We start from the raw sequence: 27,356 nt of genomic DNA on the forward strand, positions 1-27,356 counted from the left end.
CCTCCAGAGCCTGAAATACTTACTATTTCTTTCTAGAGCAAGTTTGTTGGCCCCTGGGGTAGAAAACTATCATGTAATAACTCTGCATTGATACATTTCCTTACCCTTACATTGATCTTTAAGAAAGCAGTAGGCATTATCACATCAATTCTCATGTTCTAGGGTTAAGAAAATGGATTTAAATTCTTTATGAATTCAACTCTTTATGCACATGAGCAGGTTATCAACTTTCTGAAAGTTTCTCTTTTAGGTTAGATTCTACTCATGAATAGAGAAATCTTCTTAAGGATCACATACTTTGCATTTCATAGGATAAACACTAGCCAGCAGTCAAAATTCTGTTGCATATGTATTAAAGCCTTAGCGACTGGAAAGGTTTAGAAAATACACAGAAAGGAAAATCTTAACTCATTCATTAGGGTGTGTCCACTCAAGCCTGGACCCTAAGTGAAAGCCGGTGGTCTGAATTCTACAAAGCGCCACCTAATTGTGTCTCAACATACGCCCTTTCATTTCTGAAAATGTGAGAGTCCTTCAATAATTGGAGACATGGATTCTACTGAGGCCTATCCCCCTTCGGAGTGGAACTGATGTTTGCTCAAGTGCAAAGGGAAAGAAATCTCTCTCCGCATTTCAAAAGTAACACATGGTACCAGAGCAATACACAAGAGGGTAAAGGGTGGAGGGTTGCTTGACCTCAGTCTCACATCTTACAAGAAAATTATTTCACGATGAATCACAAATTTCCATTGTAAAGGTAAAACTGTAAAAGTTTTAGAAAATCTTCAGAGTTTAGGGCAGGGCATTTAGACATGAAAACAAAAGTAGGATCCATAAAAGCAAAAGTTTATAAATTAGACATCATTGAAGTTAAAAACTTTCCTTTGTGAAAGATTTTGTTAGGAAGTTGAACAGATCGGCTACATCTTGGGAGAAAAAATTTGAAAGCCATATATCTGACAAAGGACTAGTATCTAAGATACATAAAGAATGTTCAAGATGGGAAAAATAATCTAATCAAAATGGGCAGAAGGCAGAAGGCAACATTTCACTGAAGAGAAAATACAGATGACAAATAAGCACATAAAAAGGTGTTCAAAATGATTAGCCATTAGCAGAATGCACAATCTCTATGAGCACAGTTAATGTTGTACATTATTGCGTTTTCGTGTATACACATGGACGTCAGATGCGGGAGAGGATGCAAGGCAGTGGATTCCCTTACGCATCGTTGGTGGAAATGTAAAATGGTTCAGCTACTCTGGAAAATCATTTGGCCGCTAAGATCTAAACATTCAATTACCATTCAACCCAGAAATTAGACTTCTGGGCATTTATCCCAGAGAAATGAAAAGTTATGTTCACACAGAAACCTGTGCATGAATGTTTATAGCAGCTGTATTCATAATAGTCCCAAACTAGAAATAACCCAGATACCCTTCAACGGGTGAATGATTAAACAAGCTAGTACACCCATTCCATGGAGTATTATTCAGCAATATAAAGAAATAAATTGTGGCTACAGGCCACAGCCAAGATGACTCTCCGAACGGGCTGAGCGAGGAGTCCGTATCAAGAGACTGCGCATGCCATGACTCTCTGCGTGTAACGTTCTTGAAATTACAAAGTTACAGCAAAGGAGAACAGATTAATGGTTGTGGGCTTTAAGACAGAGTGGATGCAGGAGGGAAATGGGTGAGTATTCGGGTGCAACGTGAGGTGCCCTCCTGGTGGTGAAAGCTCCGTACACTGACTGTATCAATGCCAACACCCTAACTGTGATCTGTCCTCTTGATTTGCAAGGTGTTATCGTTGGGGGAGACTGTGTAAGGGATCCACAGGATCTCTCTGTTTTATTTCTTACAAGTGCATGTGGATTTATAATCACTTCTGAAGAAAAACTTTAATGTAAAAATATAAAAAAATTATATTGTAATATTCCTTTGAATTACAATGACTACAAGCCCAAAGTTATTTTTACACACGTTTCATTTCAAAATTCAAAGGGATTAAAAACTTATCCAGACTCAACACAAAAGTCACGTACTTCTGAATGTTCCTTCATGGCAAAAAGCAATATGGGTTTCATGACTGTAAATTCTTGGTAACTACTGGCAAATTTGAAGATGGACCCTACACAATGGCATTTTTGCCCATTCCTGAAGACGACGACAATTTCTCTTAGGAACAAACAAAACAAAAACAAACAAACTAAATTAAACAGAAAGTCCTTTCAAGTGAACACAATTACTATTTACCCATGAGGCTCAATCGGTGCTGTTACCATGAGCCAGGAGGGAAGAAAATAAATCAAAGGACAAGGATTCCTTGGACAGACATGTTAAAACCGCTGAAAGCATGAAAGATTGCAGGCTGTCAACTGAAGCACAGGTATTAAAACAGATGTGTAGACAGGACGAGTGACATTATAAGAAAACATTAAATACCCCGGATGCTCTGTCACCCAAGAGTTCTGTGTCACAATATTTCGAAAGTGGAAAATTTGCTTTATGATATTTGTACTTAACAAGTGCCGAACAGCTATGAAAATATGCCAAAAATACATCCATCAAACATAAGTATAAACTGAATTCTACAATTAAAAAACTTAATATGCACCAGAAATATATCAATCACTTTGATTTTGCACAAAAAGGAATGTGTATTTCATTAAAGCAAAGCTCAGCCTGAATCCCATAAAAATGTTTCATGCTAATTAAAAGAAAATACAGTAATTTAAGAAATGTTATTACAACTGTTAAACTATGAAATGGATTTGCCACCCCACAAATTTTCATTTTTAGTATCATGTATCATTCCCTTCCCTTTTTCCCTAATCAAGTTTTATAGTTGGATTCTGATCCTCCTATTTGTATTTTATAATATTGGATGTTTGTTAAAACTAACTTGTTTAAATTGTTTTAAATTAACTTACTAAATTAGTTCAAAGAGACTCATAATCAGTTACTGGAAAGAGAATATGACCGGTATAGAATAAACGTCCAATTTAGGCAATATCTATGAATCAGATTATTTTTCTATTTTTTGCAAACAAATGTTCCAACATCTACTTGTTAGTTATGAAACTACATTTGTGAGCTTTGGGTACCATATAGTTGTAGAACTTAGACCATGTAAAGGAAAGCACTTGGAAACTTTTTAATAAAAAGACCTAAGAATATAACAGACTAATAGTGTTCGCAATGATTCAAGAATCACTTGTCCTCATGAAGTACCTAGGACTGCCCAGTGAAGCAAGCTCACTTCCTCTGGAGTCGGGGACTGTGAGTTCTCAGAGAGAATCACCCTAATTAGCACTTTTTCTTCCATCATGTCAAATACAGAAATGTATGAGAAACCAAGTATGTTGTCCTTGGAAGTTTAGAAATACTATTCTATTTAAAGTTATGTTTAAAACCACCTTGGGGAACCTGGGTGGCTCAGTCAGTTAAACATCCCACTCTTGATTTCAGCTCGGGTCATGATCTCACAGTTTGTGAGTTCAAGCCCCACATCAGGCTCTGTGCTGTGTCAGCTCAGAGACTGCTTGGAATTCTCTCTCCTGCTCTCTCTGCCCCCTCATTCTCTCTCTCTCTCTCAAAATAAGTAAACTTCAAAAATTTTTAAAAATAAAAAAAAAACCCACCTTATACCTAATAGTAACACAACTATTTTAATTTTGAATGTGCCATACAATCTTGGCTGTGATTTGCATCCTCACAACACTGAAGAATCCTTCATTCAGTCAATGAAAGGGATTTTAGATTCTTTATATCTAAAGTCAAAAGCAAATTAAAACCCTCAACCCTCACCCTGCAAAGCTCCTTTTCAAAACATCTATTCACGCAAGTAATCATGGCTAAACTGACTCTCAGATTTCTATTAGGCATAAACAATGAACTGCAGTGTATTGACCAGAAACAGACTGGAGTAGAGGAGATACCTAAACATCAGGCTTTTCAAGAAGAGTTTTGCAAATTTGCCTATTAGTGACTGATTCCAAAGGCTTGATTAACACTTTCAATACGTTCTAGGAACCTCAGCTGCACTGCAAAGATCTGGCATCATATCATTAGCACGATAAAGCGATAGCTACTTCCTTACTACCTTTTCCTGTTTTGAAGTCAAAAGGACCACTATATGCGGTCTTGCCAAGCACCAGGCCTGAGAATCTTACTGCTGTCAGTTTGAATTGAGTGGTGTGAAACAGGGGACCGAGCAGAGGGAACAATCTAACTTGAGAACTGCAGACTAAGTCATTTCTCACGTAATACCTCCCTTGAGTCTACTTCTAGAACTGGGAACACAGAATTGCCATCCCTTACGTTTGGAGGAAACCGGCAAGTCAAGGTGCTTTTATCTTCCTTACCTCTGAGTACAGTCCTCATCAAAACTGTGTGGTGGAAAAAACAGTATTACGGCCTAATTTAACCTAATTACCATGGAAATTATTGCTAATGAGTTTTGACTTACATGCTGAAGTTTACACCACTGGTAAAGACGGGGCCAAGCCCCAGGCCAGATGTTCTCTCACGTACAGAAAACCACGCCTCTGTGTTGCCTAGTTTAAAAATTATACGCACGCACGTCTGTGTGTGTGTGTGTGTGTGTGTGTGTGTGTGTGTACTTGAGATCATGCAGTTCATCAGTTCAAATAAGTCTTATTATGCTCAAATTATACATGGGTAATTATATATGTAAATATACAATAAAAACTATGTATTTATACAATAAAATTATTTAAGCATATCTTTCCCCCTTGTGCTCGCTGATAGGATTGCTAGCATCTGGAGAGCCTACAGCCTTTTTAATAACACTAAGTGCTGCTAAGCATTTACTCCAATCCCTACCACACGTTTTTCCACGGCCTCAATGGGAATGTGAGCTATTTGGGGAGGTCTACCTTAACTTGTTTTCAAATGCAATTTGACACACGTCTTCTGGGTAGATCTGGAGCAGTCCTAAAGACTGTGAATATTAGAGCAGAAATATTTAGAAAATAATTCATTTAGAAAATTCAGTCTCACCAGTACCAAGAACTAAAAAAAAAAAAAAAAAAAAGCAGAAAATACAGACACATACACACAAAATAAAACAAAAATTAAAAAAGGCAAATTAAAAAAAAAAGGCTATCTATCATGTGTCAAATGTGAGGCAGAAAGTAAATGAACTAATTAGTGCAAAATATTGATGACCTCTGAGTACCAGGGTGCTCAGTAACAACCAGGAAGTTATAAAAATAATTCAGGGTGAATATTATGAAGGGGAAGTGGTAAAAAATCATAGAAAATGTATTCTTATTTATGGTTTCAGTTCAGAGGACTTCCTAAAAGAGATTGCATTTCACTGCGACTTGTAAAATGAAGACATTGGCCAGGGGGTGGGTAGTCTTGGCCAAGGGAACAGGCAAGCAAAGGTCTGAAAACAAGAGAAAAGGATTTGATGGAAATCAGGAGAAGGAGCGAGGTAGAATGGAGAGGCAGACAGAAGCCGGATGTTGACCAACGCATGGTCATGTGACAGAATTCATCATGTGAACAAGAAACTAGAGTAGTTTTCAAGCAGGCGCTTAGCTTAATCAGACTTGCTTTCTGTCAAAGTGGTCTTTCTCAAATACAAGTACAATACAACAGCCTTCCCCTGAACGGCCCTTTGGACTGAGCCTGGTGCTGGTGGAGACCTAGCTGCTGTGGTGGCTTCCAGGACGAGGGTCCCATCCTGATCACCTGGACATTGGCTGTCATGATGCGACCATGCTATAAGGTTTTGTTCTAGTGGGAGAAGACCAACAAGATGGGTCCCAAAGGTGGCAAAGGTAGTCTTAACGTATTCATTCTACACTGTGATTTGAGCGATTACGTACCAGAAGGAAGGAGTCAGGGAGAGTGAGGGATGAAATTAAGGAAATAAAGAGGTCAAAACAGAGCAAAGTCCCCCGTGGCAGCTGCGGGGATATCCTTAGTTAGGATGAGCCTTGCTAGGGAGAAGGGGCTGATATTCTGGGTAACAGGACTGAGCAAACAGAGACAACAGCAGGTTTGCATGTCTGGCGGAGGGAAGTAGAAGGCACCTTTCTGACGGCTTTGTCTTTGCTAAGGTATGATTTGAAGTCATCCATTAAGTCAAAGAGTATATGACCAGTTTGATGACTGGAGGAAAGTGGTGAGGACTGGAAAATGATACGGTGAGTGGGGACAAGAGCTCACCAGACAAGTTACCATAGCTGAGCCCCGGTGAGGTGATGGCCAACATATCTTGTGGAAGAAGCTGTCAGCTCATGTGGCTCTTATCAGGGGCTCTCCCAGGCTACACGAGAATGAGGGCAGAGGACTATAGCACAAAGCTCACAAGACAAGGGGGTCCAGCATATCACAGGAGAGATTCTACGGAAGACATTGCTCTGTAAGGGGAGAGGAATCGCAAATTAGGAAGAAGGAAGAGGAGGGAGAAAGCAACAGCTTCAGTGCCCCAGTAAAAGCAAAGGAATGAAGTAAACGGGGGTGGGGACAGATAGATATGAGAGTAGAAGAGAGACAGGTTTGAACTTAACTTTTCAAGAGTTTTAGGTGAAGCATGAGCAGTGAGCACCCCAAGAGGAGTTAGGGAAATGCAGTGGAGAAGACCAAAGGGTCGAAGATGGGAGCTGAGAATCCCAGGGCTGGAGAGGTCATCCAAGGGGGTACAAGGACACGGATAGGATCTGCAGGAACCAGAGACAAGATGGGAGCTGAGAATCCCAGGGCTGGAGAGGTCATCCAAGGGAGGGCAAGGACACGGATAGGATCTGCAGGAACCAGAGACAAGATGGGAGCTGAGAATCCCAGGGCTGGACAGGTCATCCAAGGGAGGGCAAGGACACGGATAGGATCTGCAGGAACCCGAGGCGTGAGGGATTGCTGATGGATGGCATTCGTGGTTTCAGTGGTGCTACAACCATTCACGCTGTAGACGTTCATCGTCTAATTGCCTTTCTCCTACCATGTTTGATGGCTGGGGCAATTTCTGCCTTCCACAGCTGTGGGTTTCCAACACCAGCATCGTATCAGAAACGTAACAGGAAGGGGTCAAATATTTGTTGGCAAATAAATGGATCCATGCGTGAGTGCACAAATTAACAGTTAAATTCATTACTGTGAAATTATTATACCTATGGTATCACACACATTATGAGGCCAAGGGTAACCCTTACCAAGGACAGGGTGTGGTTAGATGGTTAATCTCAACATTTATTGCCACGGCGATTTGCACTTTCTATGCTCTCATTACTGACTCAACTTATTTTTGAATGACATGTTTTTAAAGACATTGTGATAATTCAGTCTATTAAATTTGGGAGCATCTCCCTTTCCTCAAAAGAAGGTTGCATAAGTCTGCCTAATATATCATGTGGTGATTTAGAGTTTGAGATTCATGGGAAATTCTATGTCCAACGTCTTGGTGAAGGGTGGGCAGGCTGTGGCTATCCACAGACATCACTGTTGCCTGAGGTCTGATCAATGAGCTTTGAGTGTGGGTAGGATCTATGTTAGCAGGAAGGCAGTTACAGATGATACTCCAGATGGTAGTTCTATAGAAAAATGTCGCTATTCTCTTTTATATCAAGCATCCAAGAGATATCCTCAAGAAAAGGGAACCATTGTGCACTGTCGGTGGAAATATAAATTGGTGCAGCCACCGTGGGAAACAGTACGGAATTTCCTTAAAAAATTTAAAGAAGTAGAATTACAGTATGATCCAGCAGTCTCACTATGGGGCATTTACCCAAAGAAAATCAAAATAGGATCTTGAGTAAATATTTATACCTCCATGTCCACTGCAGCACTATTCATAACAGACAAGATAAGAAAACAACCTAAGTGTCCCTGAACAGGTGAACTGATAAAGATGTAATCCCTTTGTAGATCTCTCTCTCTCTCTCTCTCTCTCTCTCTCTCTCTCCCTCCCTCCCTCCCTCCCTCCCTCCCTCCCTCTGTGTGTAGATAGATAGGTAGATATAGACATAGATATATATTAGATGTAATAGATATATAGGTATATAATGGAATATTATTTAGTCTTAATAAAGAAGAAAATCCTGTCATATGTGACAATATGGTAGACATGGAGGGCATTATGTTCAGTGGGATATGAGCTACATCAGACATAGAAAGACAAATACTGTATACATCGCATACGTGGAATCTAAAAAAGTCACAATCATAGAATCATAGAAAGGTAGTTACCACAGGCTGGACGATGTGGGATATGGGAAGATGTTGGTCAAATGGTACAAACTTCTAGTAACAAAGTAAATAAATTCTAGGAGTCCGATGCATGGTGATTATAGTGAAAGGTACTGTATTATACACATGAAAGTTGCTAAGGGAGTACATCTTACATGTTCTCACCACCGAAAAGGATGGTGATTACGCGATGTGATGGAGGTGTTAGCAAAAACGAACGTGCTAATCATTCTGCGAAATATAAACGTATGAATCACCAGGGTGTACACCTTACTTCTATACGGTGTCTATCTCGTTAAAGTGGAGGGAAACAAGATATACTCTCACAAACAGCGAAGGTGTCATGTACCTGTCCTGTTTCTCTCCTTTCCTTTCCTTACCAATCTTGTTGCTATCAGGCAAGACTAATCCAGCTAAAATCCCAGCTTCCCACGGAACGTGGGATTTAGAGCCTCAGCTAAGCTGGCATCTCATGCTCAATCAATGCAGTACACGTGCTTTGTGCCTCTGTCATGAGCTGGGTGCTGCTAATCAAAGTTGAATAAAACTCTTCCACCTTGAGCTGCTCACAATCTGTGTGTGTGAGTGGCCAACGGTGAGAGTTTGCGGTCAGCTCTCCATCGGTCCCCTGAGGCAAGTTCTGGGGGAGCAGAGAGGATCAGTGGTCACAGCTGCACTTGCCACGTGCTGTGCGTCACGGACACCGGGCCCGTAAACTCAGGGCTCGTGGCTGGATCTCCCCCATGACACAATCCCAGCCCATTTGGCGACTGGCAGCCCCAACAGCCTCTCTCATTATAAACAGCAAATGATTTTTTTCACCTGAAAATTACCTACTAAATTATCTCTCAATAAAGCAAATTAGGAAGAGATGTCATGCAGCCGCTAAGTTACAGCCGTGATTTACGAAGAAATCCATCCCACAGAATCTGACACGCCAACTTGCTCCAGAGCTGTTTTCCCTAAGAAGGAAGGGCGGACGGTAGAGACCACTGAAGGCTCAGCTGAAGCTTATTTAACCCCCGGAGCAAAGGTCAGTTTTCTGTGCTGAACTCCATTTTCTTGCATTTTATGCATGATTAAATGGTAATTAAGCTTTAATGAAAAGTGTTAGGCTGATTACAATTAGCATAATTGCACTAGTCAATGCATGTTCTCATGTTTTACATGCTGCACCGAGCTGGCAGGACAATGGATCTTTAATGGGGTTTGAATATCTTGTGAGTGTCAACAGCTCATTTCCTAGCTCGGAAGCGCTCTTCTTATGGGCAAGTGTAGTAAAAACACACAGGGAAGCGTGTGCTGCACACCTTCCTGCATCCGTAGCTGTGAAACACACACACACACGCGGGGTTGAGACTAAGAAACCTCAGTAAACCTCAGTTTACCCTCAGTAAACAGCTGTCCCTGTCCCAAGAGTATTTTAGAGCAGGGGCAAAAATGATCATGATTTAATGAGATAACCAGATTGATCAAATGATAGATTATACTGTGCTCATGTTAAAAATGGGCATTAAGCTTTATAAAATAAAAACTGTTTTGCCTGCTTTCTGAATGATGTAAACAATTAAGTAATCAAGGATAAATAAAGGTATAAATTGTCAACAAAGATGCCTGACTTTCATTGAATCTGTATAATGCGATCTTGACTAGTCAAAACACAGTCTATATTGGCCACTACACTTCTAATAATAAACATTGAAGATCATTTATCTTAACTATCAACATCGGGTAGAAAATAATCCAGGAGGGAAAAAAGAAGCTTTATTATTAAAATTAGTCTTTAAATATTTATGATTAAAGTCTTGCCTATTAAAAGTTTTGAACGAAGCCAAAGTTAATGCAAAACACATCATTTTCTGTAGATGACACACTGTTTGTCATGCAGTCGAAGCCATCTCAGTATTTTCAAGCATTTTCAATTAGCAAATCCTTTTAGCCACTAATCACATTATCAGGTTGTAGAAATACAAATACAGTCTGCCCTCCAGGAACTGAGTCTAGCAACAACAAACAGAGTACTCACAGATGACACAATAAGCACTCCACCAGATGTATGGGTGTTGGATCTGGGGACCCTTAAGTGACAAAGGACTCATTCCGCTAAAGGAATCTTCAAAGGTGGCGTGGCCACACTAGGATTCATTAAGCCAGCAAAGAGATAAGGGTGGGGATTTAAGTAGGTACAATGGACATACACCATATATGGGGGACACCCCGAGGGAAGGCTTGTGTTCTGCTGCAGTGTTAACTTACAGGGGGTTTGACAGGATGGAGGGCAGTGATTGAGGGTGGTGTTGAAAATGTGGATTAGGGGAAGTTTGCACAGAAGATTTTATAGCCTTTATGAAAGACTCATCTTGGTTCCTGTGCTCAGGTAAGTTAGTGAATGGGCAAAAGCAGGAGAGACAAAGCCTGGATAACTCAGCCCAAGCCCAAAAGACTTAGACCAATGTGGCAAGTGCACAGCTTGAGACAACTGGTTGGATTTGGGGTTTTGAATATGGACCCCACTGAATTTGGTGCGGGGTTATATGGGGTGTGAGAAAGAGATTTCTAAAAAAAAAAATGACTTCGGAGGCTTTGCCCGGACAACAACCAGAATGGAGTTGCCATCTGCCATGACAGGAGAGACTTCAAGAACGTCAGCTTTGGGAGACGACTGGGTTGGAAGTGAGGCCAAGTTTCATGTGCCAAGTTGAAGGCAGGGAACAGTGGCAAATGGACAGTGGATGCTCAGGGCAGAGGTTTTGGAAGGTTGGCTGATAAAACCTGAGGAGTGAATGTTGACAGGAAGAAACACATGATGTCACCCTAGACACATCCAGCCTTTAGAGTTTGAGGGTAGAAAAAGGAAAACCAGCAAAAGAGGCCGCAACAGAACTGCTGACGGGAGTGCCAGCTGGCACAGCCACTCTGTAAAACACTATGGAGGCTCCTCAAAAAGCTAAAGACAGAGCTACCCTATGACCCAGCAATTGCACCACTAGGGATTTATCCAAAGGCTCCAGGAGTGCTGCTTCGAAGGGGTACATGCCCACCAATGTTTCTGGCAGCATTATCAATAATAGCCAAAGTATGGGGAGAGCCCAAATGTCCACCGACTGATGAATGGATATAGAAGATGTGAGATAGATACAGATATGGATATAATTTAAAAAAATGTTTGGGGCGCCTGGGTGGCGCAGTCGGTTGGGCGTCCGACTTCAGCCAGGTCACGATCTCGCGGTCCAGGAGTTCGAGCCCCGCGTCAGGCTCTGGGCTGATGGCTCAGAGCCTGGAGCCTGTTTCCGATTCTGTGTCTCCCTCTCTCTCTGCCCTCCCCCGTTCATGCTCTGTCTCTCTCTGTCCCAAAAATAAATAAAAAACGTTGAAAAAAAATTTTTAAAAATGTTTAATGTTTACACACACACACACACACAATGTAATATTATTCGGCGATCAAAAAGAATGAAGTCTTGCCATCTGCAACAACGTGGATGGAACTAGAGTGTATTATGCTAAGCAAAATAAGGCCGTCAGAGAAAGACAAATATCATATGAGTTCACTCTTAAGTGGAATTTAAGATACAAAACAGATGAACATAAGGGAAGGGAAGAAAAAAAAACAAGAGAAAAACAGAGAGGGAGAGAAACTATAAGCGATTCTTAACTAGGGAGAACAAACTGAGGGTTGTTGGGTGGGGGGATGGGCTCGATGGGCGATGGGCGTTAAGGAGGGCAGTTGTTGGAATGAGCACTGGGTGTTATAGGTAAGTGATGAATCACTAAATTCTACTCCTAAATTATTACACTATATATTAACTAACCTGGATTTAAATTTAAAAAATAGTGATAATATGCACACAAAATTAAATAACAGTACAATGGTAAAACAAAAACAAAAACAAAAAACTGAGGCCACAAAAGAGTGGCCAGTGGAAGAAAGAGGACTAAGAAAGACAGAAGCAGCTGAAGAAGGCATTTTGACAACAGGGGTGTCGTCAAAGTTGAAAAGCTCCAACTTAGTACGGAGTCACGTGCCTGAGACATACAGTGGCAGTGAGGTCAAGTTCTTATGCTTTATGCTTATTTAAAATCTGATGATTTAAGTACCTCTAAGAAAACCAATGCCCAAATGAGTATTTTTCCCTCCAGTAATTCAGTGACACCTATAATTCTTAGTTCACATATTATTGGCATGCTATCAAGTTAAAATGGCTTATCAAGAAAACCCGAATTTAATACTATTGAATAAAGGGCACTTTTGCCTGGGAACAGTGGTTATACTTGGCATCAATTACATGAGGAAAACATTTTTTTTTCAGTTCCATCATTTTAAATTTTATTTTGAAATCGCAGTGTGGTGCTAATACTTCAAATTTTAACATTAGCTTGACTTATGAATGCTAAAACAATCTAACTTATACATAAAGTGCCTTTGTTGTTGTTGTTGTCGTCTCAAGATCATAGATAAAAATTTATGGACTTTGCCTTCTTCTCACTTACAGAAGAGGAGCAAAGCCCTTTTGGTCTGGAGAGATGGACTCTTTTGCATATGTTGAGGAGATTCAGACCTTTGGTTCAGCAAGACTCCAGTTTAAATTTGGTTTCTCAATGGAGCCTCTCATGAGGAAAGTCTGATGAGGAAAGGAAGGTCCCACAACTGCAGAGATGGAGACTGGCACATTGGTCACGGGTAAGGGTAGGTTGACCAAAATGCCCCAGTGCACTGGTGCCCGACAGGGGTTCCTGGAACATGGGCGTGTCAGTTTTATTACCTGACTGAGGGGTTTTAGGAAACTTTTTTGTCCTGGGCAAATTCTGACTGTTACATCTAGGGTAACTAGGTGTAAGAGTCAACTTTTCATCAAGTTCTCAGAGACACAGAGTCTTGTGTCCCAGCATCTCACTCCCACTGGTGTCCCAGAAATGGCAGACTTTACTCGAAGTTCAGGGAGCATCTTGGCTGTGGAGAGGGGCAGGGCCGCTGTGTTCCAGCTGTGTCCACGGACAGAGCCTCCGTGAGACGAATGTGTGTGGTCACCAAGGGCAAGAACAGCACCCAAAGAGAGCAGAGAGGACCTGGTCTCCTCCTACTCACCACACAGAACACATCCTGACTCCCCACACACCACAACATGGGGAGGGGGCTTTGTACAACAGACTGATATTGGACTTCTCATCTACCTTCATGCATAGGAGCTTTAAGTGGATACAATTTCACTTAGAAAACTGAGAAATGGCCTTTGTTCTAACAACAGAGAGTGGAACACACCCTTGACCATTTCACAGGCTTCCCAATGTCGCTCATAGAACTGCAAACTTATTTACAATTAAATAAGGATCCAACACAAAACCTAGAGCACACTTCCAATAGGATTATTTGAGAGGGCTTCCTTAAAAGGTTAACCCCAGGTGGAGGTGTGGTTGCTGACAACTGGTTATAAGTATCTGGAAAGATCATGGACAGACACAGCTTCTTGAGAAAAGCAGTAAGTTTCGATGGAGGGACAGAGCCAGCCCCAGGGAAATCGACAGGGGAGGGAACGGGGTACATCAAACCCCCGGCCACACACTACATCCTGTATTTCTCATGTCCTGCCAGAGCTCCCCAGTGGATGAATGCAAATAGGAGAGAAGGCCTAGTGCACACATGTTCACCTCTAGGGTCAGCGAGCAGCTTGGGAAAAGGCAGAGAATAATCTAAAAAGGCAAAGAGAAAATGTACAACACAATGCAGGGTTAAATGCAAATGTCCTTAGAAATTGGTACAATATCTTCAATTCACAAATAAAGCAATAAAAAAGGAGACAGAAGGTCAGTCACAAATCTTTAGAGATCAACAGAGAAGCCCAAGTTTCCTTAGAGTCCGGGAAAAATTATAAATTATAATTATAATCTAATTTATAATAATCTAAATTATAACAAGCAACATTTTATATATTTTTTTGGCCTTTTTATAGAATTTTTAAGACAACCTTGCAGAAACCCAATTAATTATAGAACCTCAGAATCAATAGTATATTTTTGCCCTTAATGTGGAATTTCTCAAAGTGTACCAGACGTAGGGACTTAGTAGCTGGGAATGGAGGGGGGAAAGTTCATGCACAAGGGTCTTGTAAAACCATATGATTTGCCAATAGTCACACATTCTTATGTATAAAATTGACACCTTCACATGGTTCAAACTAGAGCACCTGGAACACTGAATTTACAAAAAAATAAGCAAGCTTCATTTCTGTAGGAACTTCAATGGATGTGTTCATGTTGTCCAGTTCCTAAACATCAACAGATAAGGAGAATCAAAATGTCTGTTATTCTCATATAAAACAAAGGGCCTTTAAAAAAAAAAAAACCCAAAGTAGGAAGTTGTCTTTTCCTGAAAAGAAGGAATCCTGAAGGAACACAGGAAAATAAGCGGTTTCCGGGCTCTGCAAGAATTTTAAAAAAGGAAGGGTTTTAAAAGGCCAAGAACAAAACCAAACATATTCTTACCGTACGATCCAGTGATCAGGCTCCTTGGTATTTACCTAAATGAATTAAAACCTTATGCTCACACAAAACCTGCACAAGAATGTTTACAGCAGCTTTACCCATGATTGCCAAAACCTGTATGTAACCAGGATGCCCTTCAGTAGTGATGGGTTAAGAAACTCTGGTCTATCTGGACAGTGAAGTATTTTTCATCGCTAAAAAGAAATGAGTTATCCATCAGTAAGAAGAGGTGCAAAGACACGGGGAGGCCTTAAATGCGTATCACCGAGTGTAAGAAACCCATCGGAAAAAGCATCCTGTAGCGTGGGAATCGCTGAGTGATTCCAACTCTATGACGTTCTGGGGAAGGCAAACCCATGGAGACAGTAAAGGGATCTGTGGTTGCCAGTGGCTGAGGGCATAGGGGAGGGGTGGGCAGTCGGAACAGAGACGCGTAGGGCCATGAATGACTGTATGACGCTATCCTGGTGGGTACATGTCATTGCACATTTGTGCACATCCGTAGCACGTACTGTGGACTCTGGGTGATGATGATGATGTCACCATGGGTTCATCAGCTGTGGCAAATGCACCATCTAGTGGGGACGTTGCCAATGGGGGAGGCTGGGCATTTGGGGGGAGGGTATACGGGAAACCTCTGTATTCCTCTCAATGTTGCTGTGAACCTAAAATTGCTCTAAAAAGTTATCTGTTAAGACAAATTAGGAAAGTATACAACAGGTAAGGGGGAAAAACAAACATAACCTCATAGTGTTGCCAACATTTTTGTTTTGCCAGAGAAGGACAGTAGATTCCACATCTACTGTCTACTCACCACCATTTCTGAAGATAAAGAGCAAAATTCTTAAGATGAAGGACATTTTCCCCCAAGCTAGGTTCGCTGGAACAAACTTACCTCTGATGTTTTTACCAAAGACCAGTGAAAAATTTAGCACATGTTTGCAAACTATTGCAAATTACCGCGCTCGAGGCGCAGTGAAACCAGAGATAAAAAATTGTGCAGATGATAATCTCATTTTTATTAGCAACCTTTTAAAGCATTAAATTGAGCTAAGTCCATTTGCTTATGTAAATCCTAAATATGCTCACCAGTGACCTGCCAAGGGATAAGGCGGGTTGGAAGGTGTTATGTGCAAACCCCACTTGGCTTACGCCAACGGCTGGCCACATGCACCGCCAAATCACATGATCTCTACGAGGTGCAACTTGAAGGGCACTCAAAAGCGGAATTTCCGGGGCGCCTGGGTGGCTCAGTCGGTTGGGCGTCCGACTTCGGCTCAGGTCATGATCTCGTGGTCCGTGAGTTCGAGCCCCGCGTCGGGCCCTGTGCTGACAGCTCAGAGCCTGGAACCTGTTTCGGATTCTGTGTCTCCCTCTCTCTCTGCCCCTCCCTCACTTGCACTTGGTCTCTCTCTCTCTCTCTCTCTCTCTCTCTCCTCTCAAAAATAAATAAGCATTTAAAAAAAGTGAGGGAGAGAGGTGCCTGGGGGGCTCAGTCGGTTGAGCGTCCGACTTCGGCTCAGGTCATGATCTCATGGGGCTGACAGCTCAGAGCCTGGAGCCTGTTCCGGATTCTGTGTCTCCCTCTCTCTGCCGCTCTCCTGCTCACGCTCTGTCTCTGTCTCTCTCAAAAATAAACATTAAAAAATTTTTTGAAAAAAAGTGGAACTTCCACAAAATATCTTCACTCCTTCCTTCTTGAGAAACTACTCATTGAAAATGGGCTGGAGAGTTAAAAAAAAAAAAAAAAAAAAAAAAACCAAGGTGGAACCTGTCTTTCAGGGGGTAAGAGCTCAAGTGTGCGAACACTGTGTCCCGTGAGCGATCGCCCAGAGATCACCGTCTCAAGTGAAGTACTCAAGACCTTGGTCCAAAGAAGGAGAAGAATCAGGGCACTTGTGTTTGGGGTGGCTGACCACGGACACGCAGAGCACAGCAGGTGAGCATCTCCACTGCATGGGGACTTCATAGCACAATCAGGGAGACTGGAGTTGGTACAGGTTTTGCGGGGGCACCAGAGATAAACTTTACATTCAGGTAGAGACCCACACATGTCTTGGGCCCAAATTTCCCTAGTTAACTCGAGCCTTTAAAGTTGTGTGTGTATCTTTTCACGTAACCGCGGACACGCGATGCCCAACCCTTCCTGCCAACGCGAGCGTTCCCTAAAACGGACTTTTCTCTTGAGACGCATTTTCAAAAGTTCCCATTACGCTCCACAGAAATTACCTCCATGAGGGGCGAGGCCTAAGGACACAAACGGCAGCACAAGTGACCGCGAGGACGAGGGAGAGGGCGGCCGTCACCTACTTGAGAACTGAATGGAGAAGCCAGACTTGCTGATGAAGAAGTCGCTGTCGAACTGCAGGGTGAGCGAGCTGAAGGTACTGTGGATGTCCTCGGGGAGCATGGAGCCGCTCCACTCCTTCAGCAGGACGTCACTGTCCACGGGGCCGTCCCAGACCTTCAGGATGTCATGGGCCGTCTCGGTGTCGAACACGATGAAGTGCAGGCTGCGGGAGAGAGCACAGCTGGCACACTTACTCGGAAGAGGGCTTCCCGCTCCACGAGAACACCTGAGCACCACCGGGAATGCACGCGAGCTCCTCTCGTCTGCCCACACCCCGGCGACACGGTGTCACCCGACAACGAGGCAGAGGGGACAGACCCTCCTGGACGTGGACCCACTGGTGCACCGAGGATCCCTTCTGCCCCTGACGGACACACACTTCCAAGCTCTATGCAGAGCCGCGTGTTAAGGACGAAACAATGGAACGATTCCTTCTGAGACTGTCAGTTCTTTTCATAATTCAAAGCTTTCTCGGGCTCACAAATCAAAGGCGACTTCGACATCGCTTGCCTTTAAGCTAATCAAGGTCTGATCTTTCTGTGGCTTCCGTGTGGTTCCTGAAACACCCCACTAGGTGGTAGCATCCGTGACCAGAGAGACACCTGCAAAGGCCCTCTTTGAAGCACGGGGATGCTGTCCTTGGACCCGAACCATCTCATCTTACGCTGTTGGTTTCTTAAGTTTTATTTTCAGAAAAATGCATAATTTGAAATACCAACACAAAGGCAGAAATGTGTGACACCAACTCCCGTCTCGAGAACATTTTCATCTACTTCTATCAGATTTACAGACATCTCCCAGAGCAACGTAAAACATCTCTCCTCTAGAAAGCTCACTCTTCCGGGCAGGACTGTCGTCGGGACAAGCAAATAGCCGCGTGGAAGGGCTTAGCTAACGGACCAACACAAGTCACTAGTTCCTGACGGGGTTGGTCTCCAGTTTCTCCTTCACCGCGTGTTGCACAGAATTGTCAGGGACATAAAAATCCTAAGATGTCAACATAAAATAATTTTAACATGGAGAAAAGTACAGGCTGTAGCAGACCCTGCACCGCCTCCACCGGGGCTATTGTGCTGGGCTCCTCGGCTGCAGATCGTCTGCAAAAATAAAATCTTACAGACACGGCCACACAACCCTCTCTTCCACGCACTCGTCGGTCCTTCTGCTCCATGCACACTTCTAAAGTGTGGATGGACTGTTCCCTAGTACATTTCCCCTTCCACTTTTCCATCATTTCCACGTCCGCGTGCATACGTCTCCCCAGACAATCTCTAGTCCTATTTTCTACACTGAACGCTTATGGCGTAAGAGAGGTCATTTTGGGGTGTATGTCCTGGTACCATTCTCAAGTTGCTTTTTACATTCAGTGTTACTTACATGAAAGTCCTTCACACTGAAAAACGTAGAGTTTTGTTCCTTCACTGTAAAAGCATGGGTAAATGCTTATTTTTCTAGTCCTCTATTAAACGATAGTTTGTTTTTACATTTTATTTTTGAGGTTTTCTCTGTGTGTGTGTGTATGTGTGTTTACTTATTTTTGTGGAAGTACAGTCAACACAAAGCATCATATTAGTTGTGTTCAACACAGCGATTTGACAAGTTTATGCGTTATGCCTTGCTCACCACAACAGTATAGCCACATTCCCACATCTTATTTTTAAGTTCATTTATTTATTTATTTTGAGAGAGAGAGAGAGAGAGAGAGAGAGAGAGGGAGGGAGGGAGGGAGGGAGGGAGAGAAAGAAGAGGGGAGGGGCAGAGAAAGAGGGAGAGAGAGAATCCCAAGCAGGCTCTGGACCGACAGCACAGAGCTTGATGCAGGGTTTGAACTCAAGAACCATGAGGTCATGACCTGAGCTGAAATCAAGAGTCAGATGCTCAACCAACTGAGCATTCCTCTTAATTATGGCAATGGTGCTCCAGCAAGCACCCCTGTGAACTCACCCAGGATCTTTCTAGGCTCAAACAGAATCTCCAAGCTGTTCTGCCCAGTGACCTGAGCACTGAGCCTCACAGTAGTGATCGCAGGCCTTCGTTCTGTCACGTGCTTACCAACACCCGATGTTATCAGACTCCAGTAGTCATACAGATAGAACATCTGGTGCTTGAGGGATGCTATCCCTGGCAAATTGCATCCCCCTGATGACTCACGAGGTAGAACATGTTTTGTGTCTCTAACGCTTCCCTCCCTCCATACAGTTCAGCGGCTCAACAAGTGTCTACTGATCACCAGCTGTGTCCTGGCATTCTTCCTGGAATCTTGGACGCATCAGATGAGGAAACTTAGAAGAGCCGCTCTCACGGAGCTGGTGAGGTGATGGGAGGGACCAGGCCGGAGCCCCCACCCTTGACCCTTCATGCGAGTGAATAAGACTGCCGGCCAGCGGCTGGTAAATGGAACCGGAGGAGGAAGAGAGCCAAGCAGAGTAAAGAGCACTGGAGCAGGAGGGAAGGGCTGAAGTACTAACAGGGTACCTAGGTGAGCCGCGTCACGGGGCCGGGCTTCAGCAGCAACTCGGAGGAGGCAGAGAGGTCTGTCATACCCCATGGGAGGGACACGTGAAGCCAAGCAAACTGCAGGGAGGGTGTGCCCTCAGCCCTGGGGACATCTGGGCACTCCGTGTAACCAGAGTAGAGAGAGGGACTGAGAAGTGAAAGCTCAGGTGAGACAAACAGCGGGCAGGGGTGGCGTGGGGAGAGGGGGTCGGAACATTTAGTGCCTTGCAGCCTGTCCGTTGGGTGACACGCCAATGGGACATTTTCAGTGAAGCAACTATCTCGCCTAAGATTTAAAGCCTTTATTCTGCTTGCTGTGTGGACAGCAGAGTGTGGAGGAAAATGTCGAATCAAGAGTAGTGGAGGCAAATGCATGCTGTCAGGGGAGCTGCAGTGGAGACACTCAGAGGCTGTCAGGCTCTGGGGACATTGTGAAGACAGAACCAGGACGGGATGAGGCACACGGGGGAGAGAGGAAGCAAGGTCATCCCAAGTTTCCTGGAAACTACAAAGGCTGGGGGGGGGGGGGGGGGGCGTGTCATCCACAGAGTTGACAAAGAATAGGTGGGCGAGGTTTGTGGGGTGGGGAAGACCGGAGGACGGAGGGGCTTGGGGCGTGTAGGGTTCAAGGTGCCTAATGGGCACTGAGCGGAGACGGTAAGGAGACGGTTGTTCATATGAAGCGGGAGTTCTGAAGAAAAGTCCGCATGGAAATAACAAATGTGTGGGTCTTCTGCAAATAAGTGGTTGTTATACCAAAGGACTAGATGTTATTGTCAAGGGTCACAGGTGAATAAAGAGAACCATGGGCTATGAATTACTTGAAAACATGTTTTCCCACTTTTGTAACGTGCTATCTCTTTTGTTACTGCTTATGTATTAGATAATTATTATATTATAGTATAGTATAGTATAGTATAGTATAGTATAGTATAGTATATTTTTGCTGAAAAATTTTGTCACAACCCTTCATTTTAAGAAAAATCTGCTGGGGCGCCTGGGTGGCGCAGTCGGTTAAGTGGCCGACTTCAGCCAGGTCACGATCTCGCGGTCCGTGAGTTCGAGCCCCGAGTCAGGCTCTGGGCTGATGGCTCGGAGCCTGGAGCCTGTTTCTGATTCTGTGTCTCCCTCTCTCTCTGCCCCTCCCCTGTTCATGCTCTGTTTCTCTCTGTCCCAAAAATAAATAAAAACGTGGAAAAAAAAATTTAAAAAAAAAAAAAAAAAAAAAAAGAAAAATCTGCTGCTGCTTACTATGGTAGGAGGATTTCTGTTTATCCTGTTATGTTGTTGATCATGAAATATATTATTTTTTCTATGCCTATTTACAAGACCATAGAGTTATTTTTTCTTTTTTTTTTTTAATATTTCTAATGTTTATTTATTTTTGAGACAGAGAGAGACACAGCATGAGCCAGGGAGGGGCAGAGAGAGAGGGAGACACAGAATCCAAAGCAGGCTCCAGGCTCCGAGCCGTCAGCACAGAGCCCAACACGGGGCTCCAACCCATGAACTGTGAGATCATGACCTGAGCCAAAGTCAGATGCTCAACCAACTGATCCATCCAGGTGCCCCTATTTTTTTTTTAATTTTTAAAATGGAAGGTGTGTTTTCTTAGTGAAGGGGAGCAGAATCTGCCAACCCCAAATATGTCCTGTTGGAATACTGGTTATTTTGAATTAAAGTTACTTAAGAAACAGCGGTGCAAGAGGGACTGCGTGACCCGCCTTGTCCTCCTGAAAGTATGAGATTAATCTCCGCTGTGAAAAGTACCCTCTGAACCAGAAAGACATCCTTGCCACCAGAGAGACAGGTCGAGGGCGGAGAAGGCTGTGCAAGCAAACCTTGTGACTTCCTCTCTAGTCTACCACTCCAAACCCAAACATCTTTGTCTCGTCAATTCTTCACAAATTTATTGTCTCCTTGTCTAAAAGCTATAAAAGCATGCCTGCTCTGGTCAGTGCTCTGAGTCTTATATTTCCAGTGGGGTTTCTGTACATGTGAATTAAATTTGTTTTTTTTTTTCTTCTTCTTCTTCTTCTGTTAGTTTATCTCACATCAGGTTAATTATGAGACCAGCCCAAGAGGTTACAAAAGAAAAAGGGAGGAGTTTTCCTCTCCTATGTGACTTTTTTTGCCATACATTTCTATTTCTATCCCATTTTGGTCTGGATATGGGGTAAAAATATGTTATTCTGTGTACATGCATTGACAGTTTGTTCCTAGTATGTGACCATGCTTATGTTTCATACTTACTTGAACAAAATTTTCAGGTTCTACTTGAAGGTTGAAGATCTTTTTAAAATAAGTCTAATAAGTCCATGGTCAAATCGATAAGCTTCCTAGCTTGTTATCTATTGAACCTATGAATCATAAAGATGTATAAGAAGACATTTCCAATGTCTCCCTACAATTCAGTCGTGTCTATATTAAATTATGTTCTTAAGCTGAACAAAAGTTCCTGACTGTCATATATTCCTGGTGAATATATACCCCTAAACAAAGTATAGTACTATTTTGTGGGTCAGCAATTGCCTAACAGGTACCTGTGGTAAGGAATGACAGATAGTTTGATGATAGGATTCCAGGTTGATGGTTATTTTCCTTTAGTTTTTCAAAGATCTCCTTCTTTTAGTCTGTGTTAAGATGCCTTTTATCAAGCTAATAACATATGTGTTTCTTTCTTTGGCTGTTTGTTAGATCTCCCTGCCTTTGGTATACTTCAGTCTTATTAGAACGTGTCTAGGTGTTCAGTGATTTTCACTAAAGCTACTCAGGACACACTAGGCTTAATAAGTGCAAAATTCATATTGTCGATCAGTTCCAGCAGTTAAGGTGATGTAAAGAATCACTACTTATTGTAACTATCACTGTAGATTTACTTTATACAGTGTGCTTGTCATACTTTTTGATAAAAATACAAATTAATGAAGGAAAGATGAAAAGTGAAGAAACTAATTTAAGAAATTACTATGTGTAAGTCTATGGCAATATGCTTTAAACTATGAATGAAATTGTTTTCTAGAAAATGTAGATGATCAAAACTGGCTCTGGGAGCTCAATATAGACAAACATACAGACATACAAACATATAGACAAAATTGAAAACAGGATAAATGGTCTAACAACAAAGGAATTAAAAGTTCAGTAAATAGTGATATATATAGCCAGAAGTCCATAGAGTACAGCTAAGTGAAAAAGAAAAAGTAGAAAACACTATTATTTTTATTTACCTTGCATAAGTAATTTTATTTACAAATTCAAATAATTTTCCTATAGATTCTGGGGGAATTTCGTAACCTCAGATGGTAAAATTTAGTATTTGTTATTTTTTTTCATTATGGAGACTTTTTTCTATGAGTAAAATGTATTTACTGAAGAAAAGAACAATTAAGAGTTTAGTCCCTGAGACAGGGAACAGAACACTGAAGCAAACTATCACTACTTCTAATTAACATTATTCTAGAGATTGTAGCCCCTGAAATAAGACAAGCAAAAGGCATAAGATTTGGAAAAAATGAAGATAAACTCTTACTAATGTAGACAGCATGATTGTGTGCCTAGAGAAAATTTGAAAACCTACAAACTCTTAGAATAAGAAGTTTACATAGGATAAATATAAAAATATAATTCATTTCCATATAGTAGCCATAAATACAAAACGACATAAGAATACTATTATCATTCATTAAAAAAGCATCCTGTACGTAGGAACAATTCCAACAAAAGATGTGAAAAACCTCCACACAGAAAAGTGAAAAGCATTGTCAAAACAAGTAATATAAGATCTAAATAAATATCCCAAACACCGTGTTAGGGATCAGAAAATTCAGCACTGTAAATGATATCAGGTTTCCCCGAATTCTATTGATATGATGTGATTCCAGTGAAAATCCTAGAAACTTCTTGTGTGGAAAGTAACAAGTATTTCTATAATGAATATGGAAATGCAAAGAGTCAAGAACAGTGAGAGCAATCTATATTACCAAGAGCAAAGCTGGAGGACTATAGCACCAGATATTAAGACTTATTATAAAATAATTAAATAATTAAGATGGGAAAGTATGACACTGGTTAGACAAATAGAGCCAGGGGATGCAATAAAGTTTGGAAACAGACCCACATGTCTATGATGGCCTGGTGTATGATAAAGATCGCATTATATACTTCAATGAAGAAAGACTGACTTCAACAAATGGCCAATTGATTTTCACTAATGAGAACAGCAAAAACAACAAAATACCTGAATATTCCTCACACTGTACACAAAAATCAATTCCAGATGAAATGGAGATACAAATGTGCAGGTAAAATAAGTCTTCTGCAAGAAAACTCAACATAATATTTATATAACTTTGGGAAGGCAGGACTTCCTGATCTGGACCCCTAAATATTAATAACTCTAAAAAAAACAATTTGATGTAACACAATTTAAATAATGGTAAGAAAACCACTAACCATAAAAGAAAAAGGAGTCAAAATAAATTTGACTCATTGATATTAAATCCATATTTATCAAAAGACATTCTTATGAGATTAAAAGACTGAAGAATATTAGAGCAATTGTTAAACATATAATTAACAACATATTGCATTTAATATATATATAAACTATATACACATCGAAAAGTAAAAGACAGGCATTCTGGTACACAAAAAAAAAATGGGCAAAAGACTTCAACTGGCAGTTTATAAAAAGAGGATATTCAAAAGGCCAATAAACATAAAAATTTGATGTTTATAAAAATAAACATTTATAAAAGCATGTTGTCCTTGATGAATCATCAGGAAAATGCAAATTTAAACTACTACACACTCACTGGCATAGCTAAAATGAAAAAGTCAGGGCGCCTGGGTGGCTCAGTTGGTTAAGTGTCCAACTCTTGATTTTGGCTCAGGTCATGATCTCACAGTTCATGAGATCAAGCCCCACATCTAGCTTTGGGCTGACAGCACAGAGCCTGCTTGGGATTCTCTCTCTCTGTCCCTACCCTGCTCATGTGCTCTCTCACTCTTTCTCTCTCTTTCAAACTAAATAAATAAATTAAAAAAAAAAAGAGGGGTGCCTAGGTGGCTCAGTTGGTTAATCGTCTGACTCTTGGTTTTGGCCTTGGTCATGATCTCACGGTTTGTGAGTTGGAGCCCCACGTTGGGCTCTGCACCAACAGCACAGAGCCTTCTTGGGACTCTCTCTGTCCCTTTTACTATGCCCCTCCCCCCACTCACACTGTCTCTATGTCAAAATGAATGAATGAATGAGAAAGAAAGAAAGAAAGAGAGAGAGAGAGAGAGAGAAAGGAAAGAAAGAACAAAAGAAAGAAAGAAAGAAAGAAAGAAAGAAAGAAAGAAAGAAAAGGAAAAAGAGAAAGAAAGAAAACGACAGTCAATGCCAAGTGTATTTGGAAGGTGGAAACCTGGAAATCTTAACTAAGTGGTGATGGGAGTAAAGACAGGGATATGATCACTTAGGGAGATCATTTGGCAGAATCTACCAAGGCTGAGCGCAGGACTCACCACTACTCAGAAATTCTAGTGCTTAGCTATGCATCCAAGAGAAAAACATATGTGTATTCACCAAATAATACATGAAGGCATATTCAATATGGTACCTCACACCAGATAAAAACAATCCACACATCCATCAATACCCAGAACGAATAAATAAATAATGGTATATCCATGCAATGGAATAATCTAGCTTTATCAGTGGGAGGGAAAGGTTGCAGAAATGAAGATGTAACACCAATCGCACTGTATAATTCCACTTTATATATTGTTCCAATTAGGCAAAGCTCATCTTAAAGCAGGATAGTGATTAGCCTTGCGAATGAGTGATTCAAATGGAGCTCAAAGGGCACATGTTGTATCTTGATGATCCTGTATTTCTGGTTTCTTATCTGGCTGCTGATTACATGGGGGGTTATTTCATGAACAAGCCACATACTGACTGACAGTTGGTGCAGGTTCAGGCGTACATGTTACATGTTCGTGAGAAGCTTCCACACACACGCAAACAACCATGCAGCTTGGTGCTGTGAGTTGTGCCAATTTGAAAACTGTCTCGTGACTGACAAAAAAACACGATAAAACAAAATGTAAACACAAAAACTTAACAGCCATTTAAAATAAAAGAAATATGAAATGTCAATACGCCAGACACTATACAACTACGTAGGGAACATTTAAAAATGAAAGAAAATAGAGTATCATCCTAAAGCTCCCATTCCTTTCAGACACAGGCCCGTGAGGAAACAAAAACCATACACACTACAAGGCCACATCACAAGCTCCAACAGATATGCATAAAGCTTCAGGTCGATACAGAGGGGCATGTGTCCAGTTCTGCCTCAAGATGTCTAGGAGGGGTCTTGTAAGACAGAAAAAAAAGAAGGGAATTCAAGTACAAGCAAAGGGACAAAATTAGTAAACAAATACAAAAAGATGTCAAAAACGTCAAAAAATAAAAGCAACAAATAAACATAAGAAAGAAAATGTTGTAGAGACAGTTTCTCTTCCCACCAGACTGACAAAGATTAAAAGACTTTATTTGGTTTCAGTGAAATTGTGGAGACCCTCCCTTTTCATACACTGGTGGAGGCCATAACTGTTCTTTTTAAAAGCAATTTCATAACGGCCCTAAAAACGTAAATGTGCATACACAGCATGGCTGATCACAGTGACAAACCAAAAACAACCCACGTGTCCCGACAGGGTATGGTTTAAGTAAACGATGGTACAATCAGGCAACGGACTGTTACGCGGTGCCTAGACGGGATGAGGTGGAATTGTGAGAAAGGACCTAAAGCGCTGACTATGTTTATTAACGGAGAAGAAAATGCTCAGAATAAAATTATGGCGTGATACTATTTGTGTAAAAGTAATTCAATAAATAGATAAATGAATAAATAAAAGTGTATAGATTCGTGTTTGCATAGTGAAATTCTAGAAATACGTAACAATTTTTCAGTAGTCATCTTTCACATCGAGGAAGACAGCCAACTACTTTTCAGCCTTTTGATTTTTCTGCAACACTTTTCCAGTGTTTCAAAAATAAGTGAAAATAGATACTTTGAATTGCATGCCAGTGAGCTTGAATTTATTCTGCACATAATAAGCAGACCAAAAATCATTTTCTGAAGTGAGAAAGTGAAATGATCATTTTTGCTTTCTAGAAATATTTGTATTAAGACCTATAAAAATGTGGGGGTGCCTGAGTGGCTCAGCTGGTTGAGTGCCTGATTCCCGACTTTGGCTCGGGTCATAATCTCATGGTTGTGAAATGGAGCTGAACCCCACATGGGGCTCTGGGCTGGGAGTGGAGCCTACTTAAGATTCACTCTCTCCCCCTCTCTCTGCTCCTCCCCAGCTCACAAGCCTTCTCTCAAGAAACAAAACAACACAAAACAAAAAGGCATGTAAAAATGTTTCCACAATTTGACCCAACAAAGATTTTCCTAGAAATGTATTCTAAGGTATTAATTATAAATATAAGCAAAAGTTTACTTGCAATACTATTTTCCATATGATTATGTATAATATCAAAAATTAGAAATAACATAATTACTAACAAGAGACAATATTTAACCACAGCCACTCACACTGCCGAATAGACACAGGTACACGTAACATGCATGTAAGACACGTCAACATGCTCATAATCGTGTCTGCTAGAGGTATAATGTGTGTCTTTTTTTTTTTTTAACATTTTTCAAAATGTCTATATATGCCTTCATTTTTGGTCATATTAAACCAATGTTTTTAATAAAGAAAATAAAACACCTTCCCTAGCATGGGAACAATGGACTAGAGAAAGC

General features: G+C 41.5%; 1 protein-coding gene across 1 annotated transcript in view; it reads right to left on the minus strand.

Annotated features, from left to right (window-relative positions):
• Nucleotides 1-27,356, minus strand: part of CSMD1 (CUB and Sushi multiple domains 1) — a gene marked incomplete at its 5' end in the record, with an annotated part of 688,146 nt that overhangs the window by 287,258 nt on the left and 373,532 nt on the right. Inside the window, one exon of the mRNA XM_047855978.1 lies at nucleotides 17,010-17,212. Coding sequence (XP_047711934.1) covers nucleotides 17,010-17,212 — 203 coding nt within the window. The remainder of the gene's footprint in view (nucleotides 1-17,009; nucleotides 17,213-27,356) is intronic.

Source organism: Prionailurus viverrinus, chromosome B1 (assembly GCF_022837055.1).
Source record: "Prionailurus viverrinus isolate Anna chromosome B1, UM_Priviv_1.0, whole genome shotgun sequence".
Classification (NCBI taxonomy): Eukaryota; Metazoa; Chordata; class Mammalia; order Carnivora; family Felidae; genus Prionailurus; species Prionailurus viverrinus.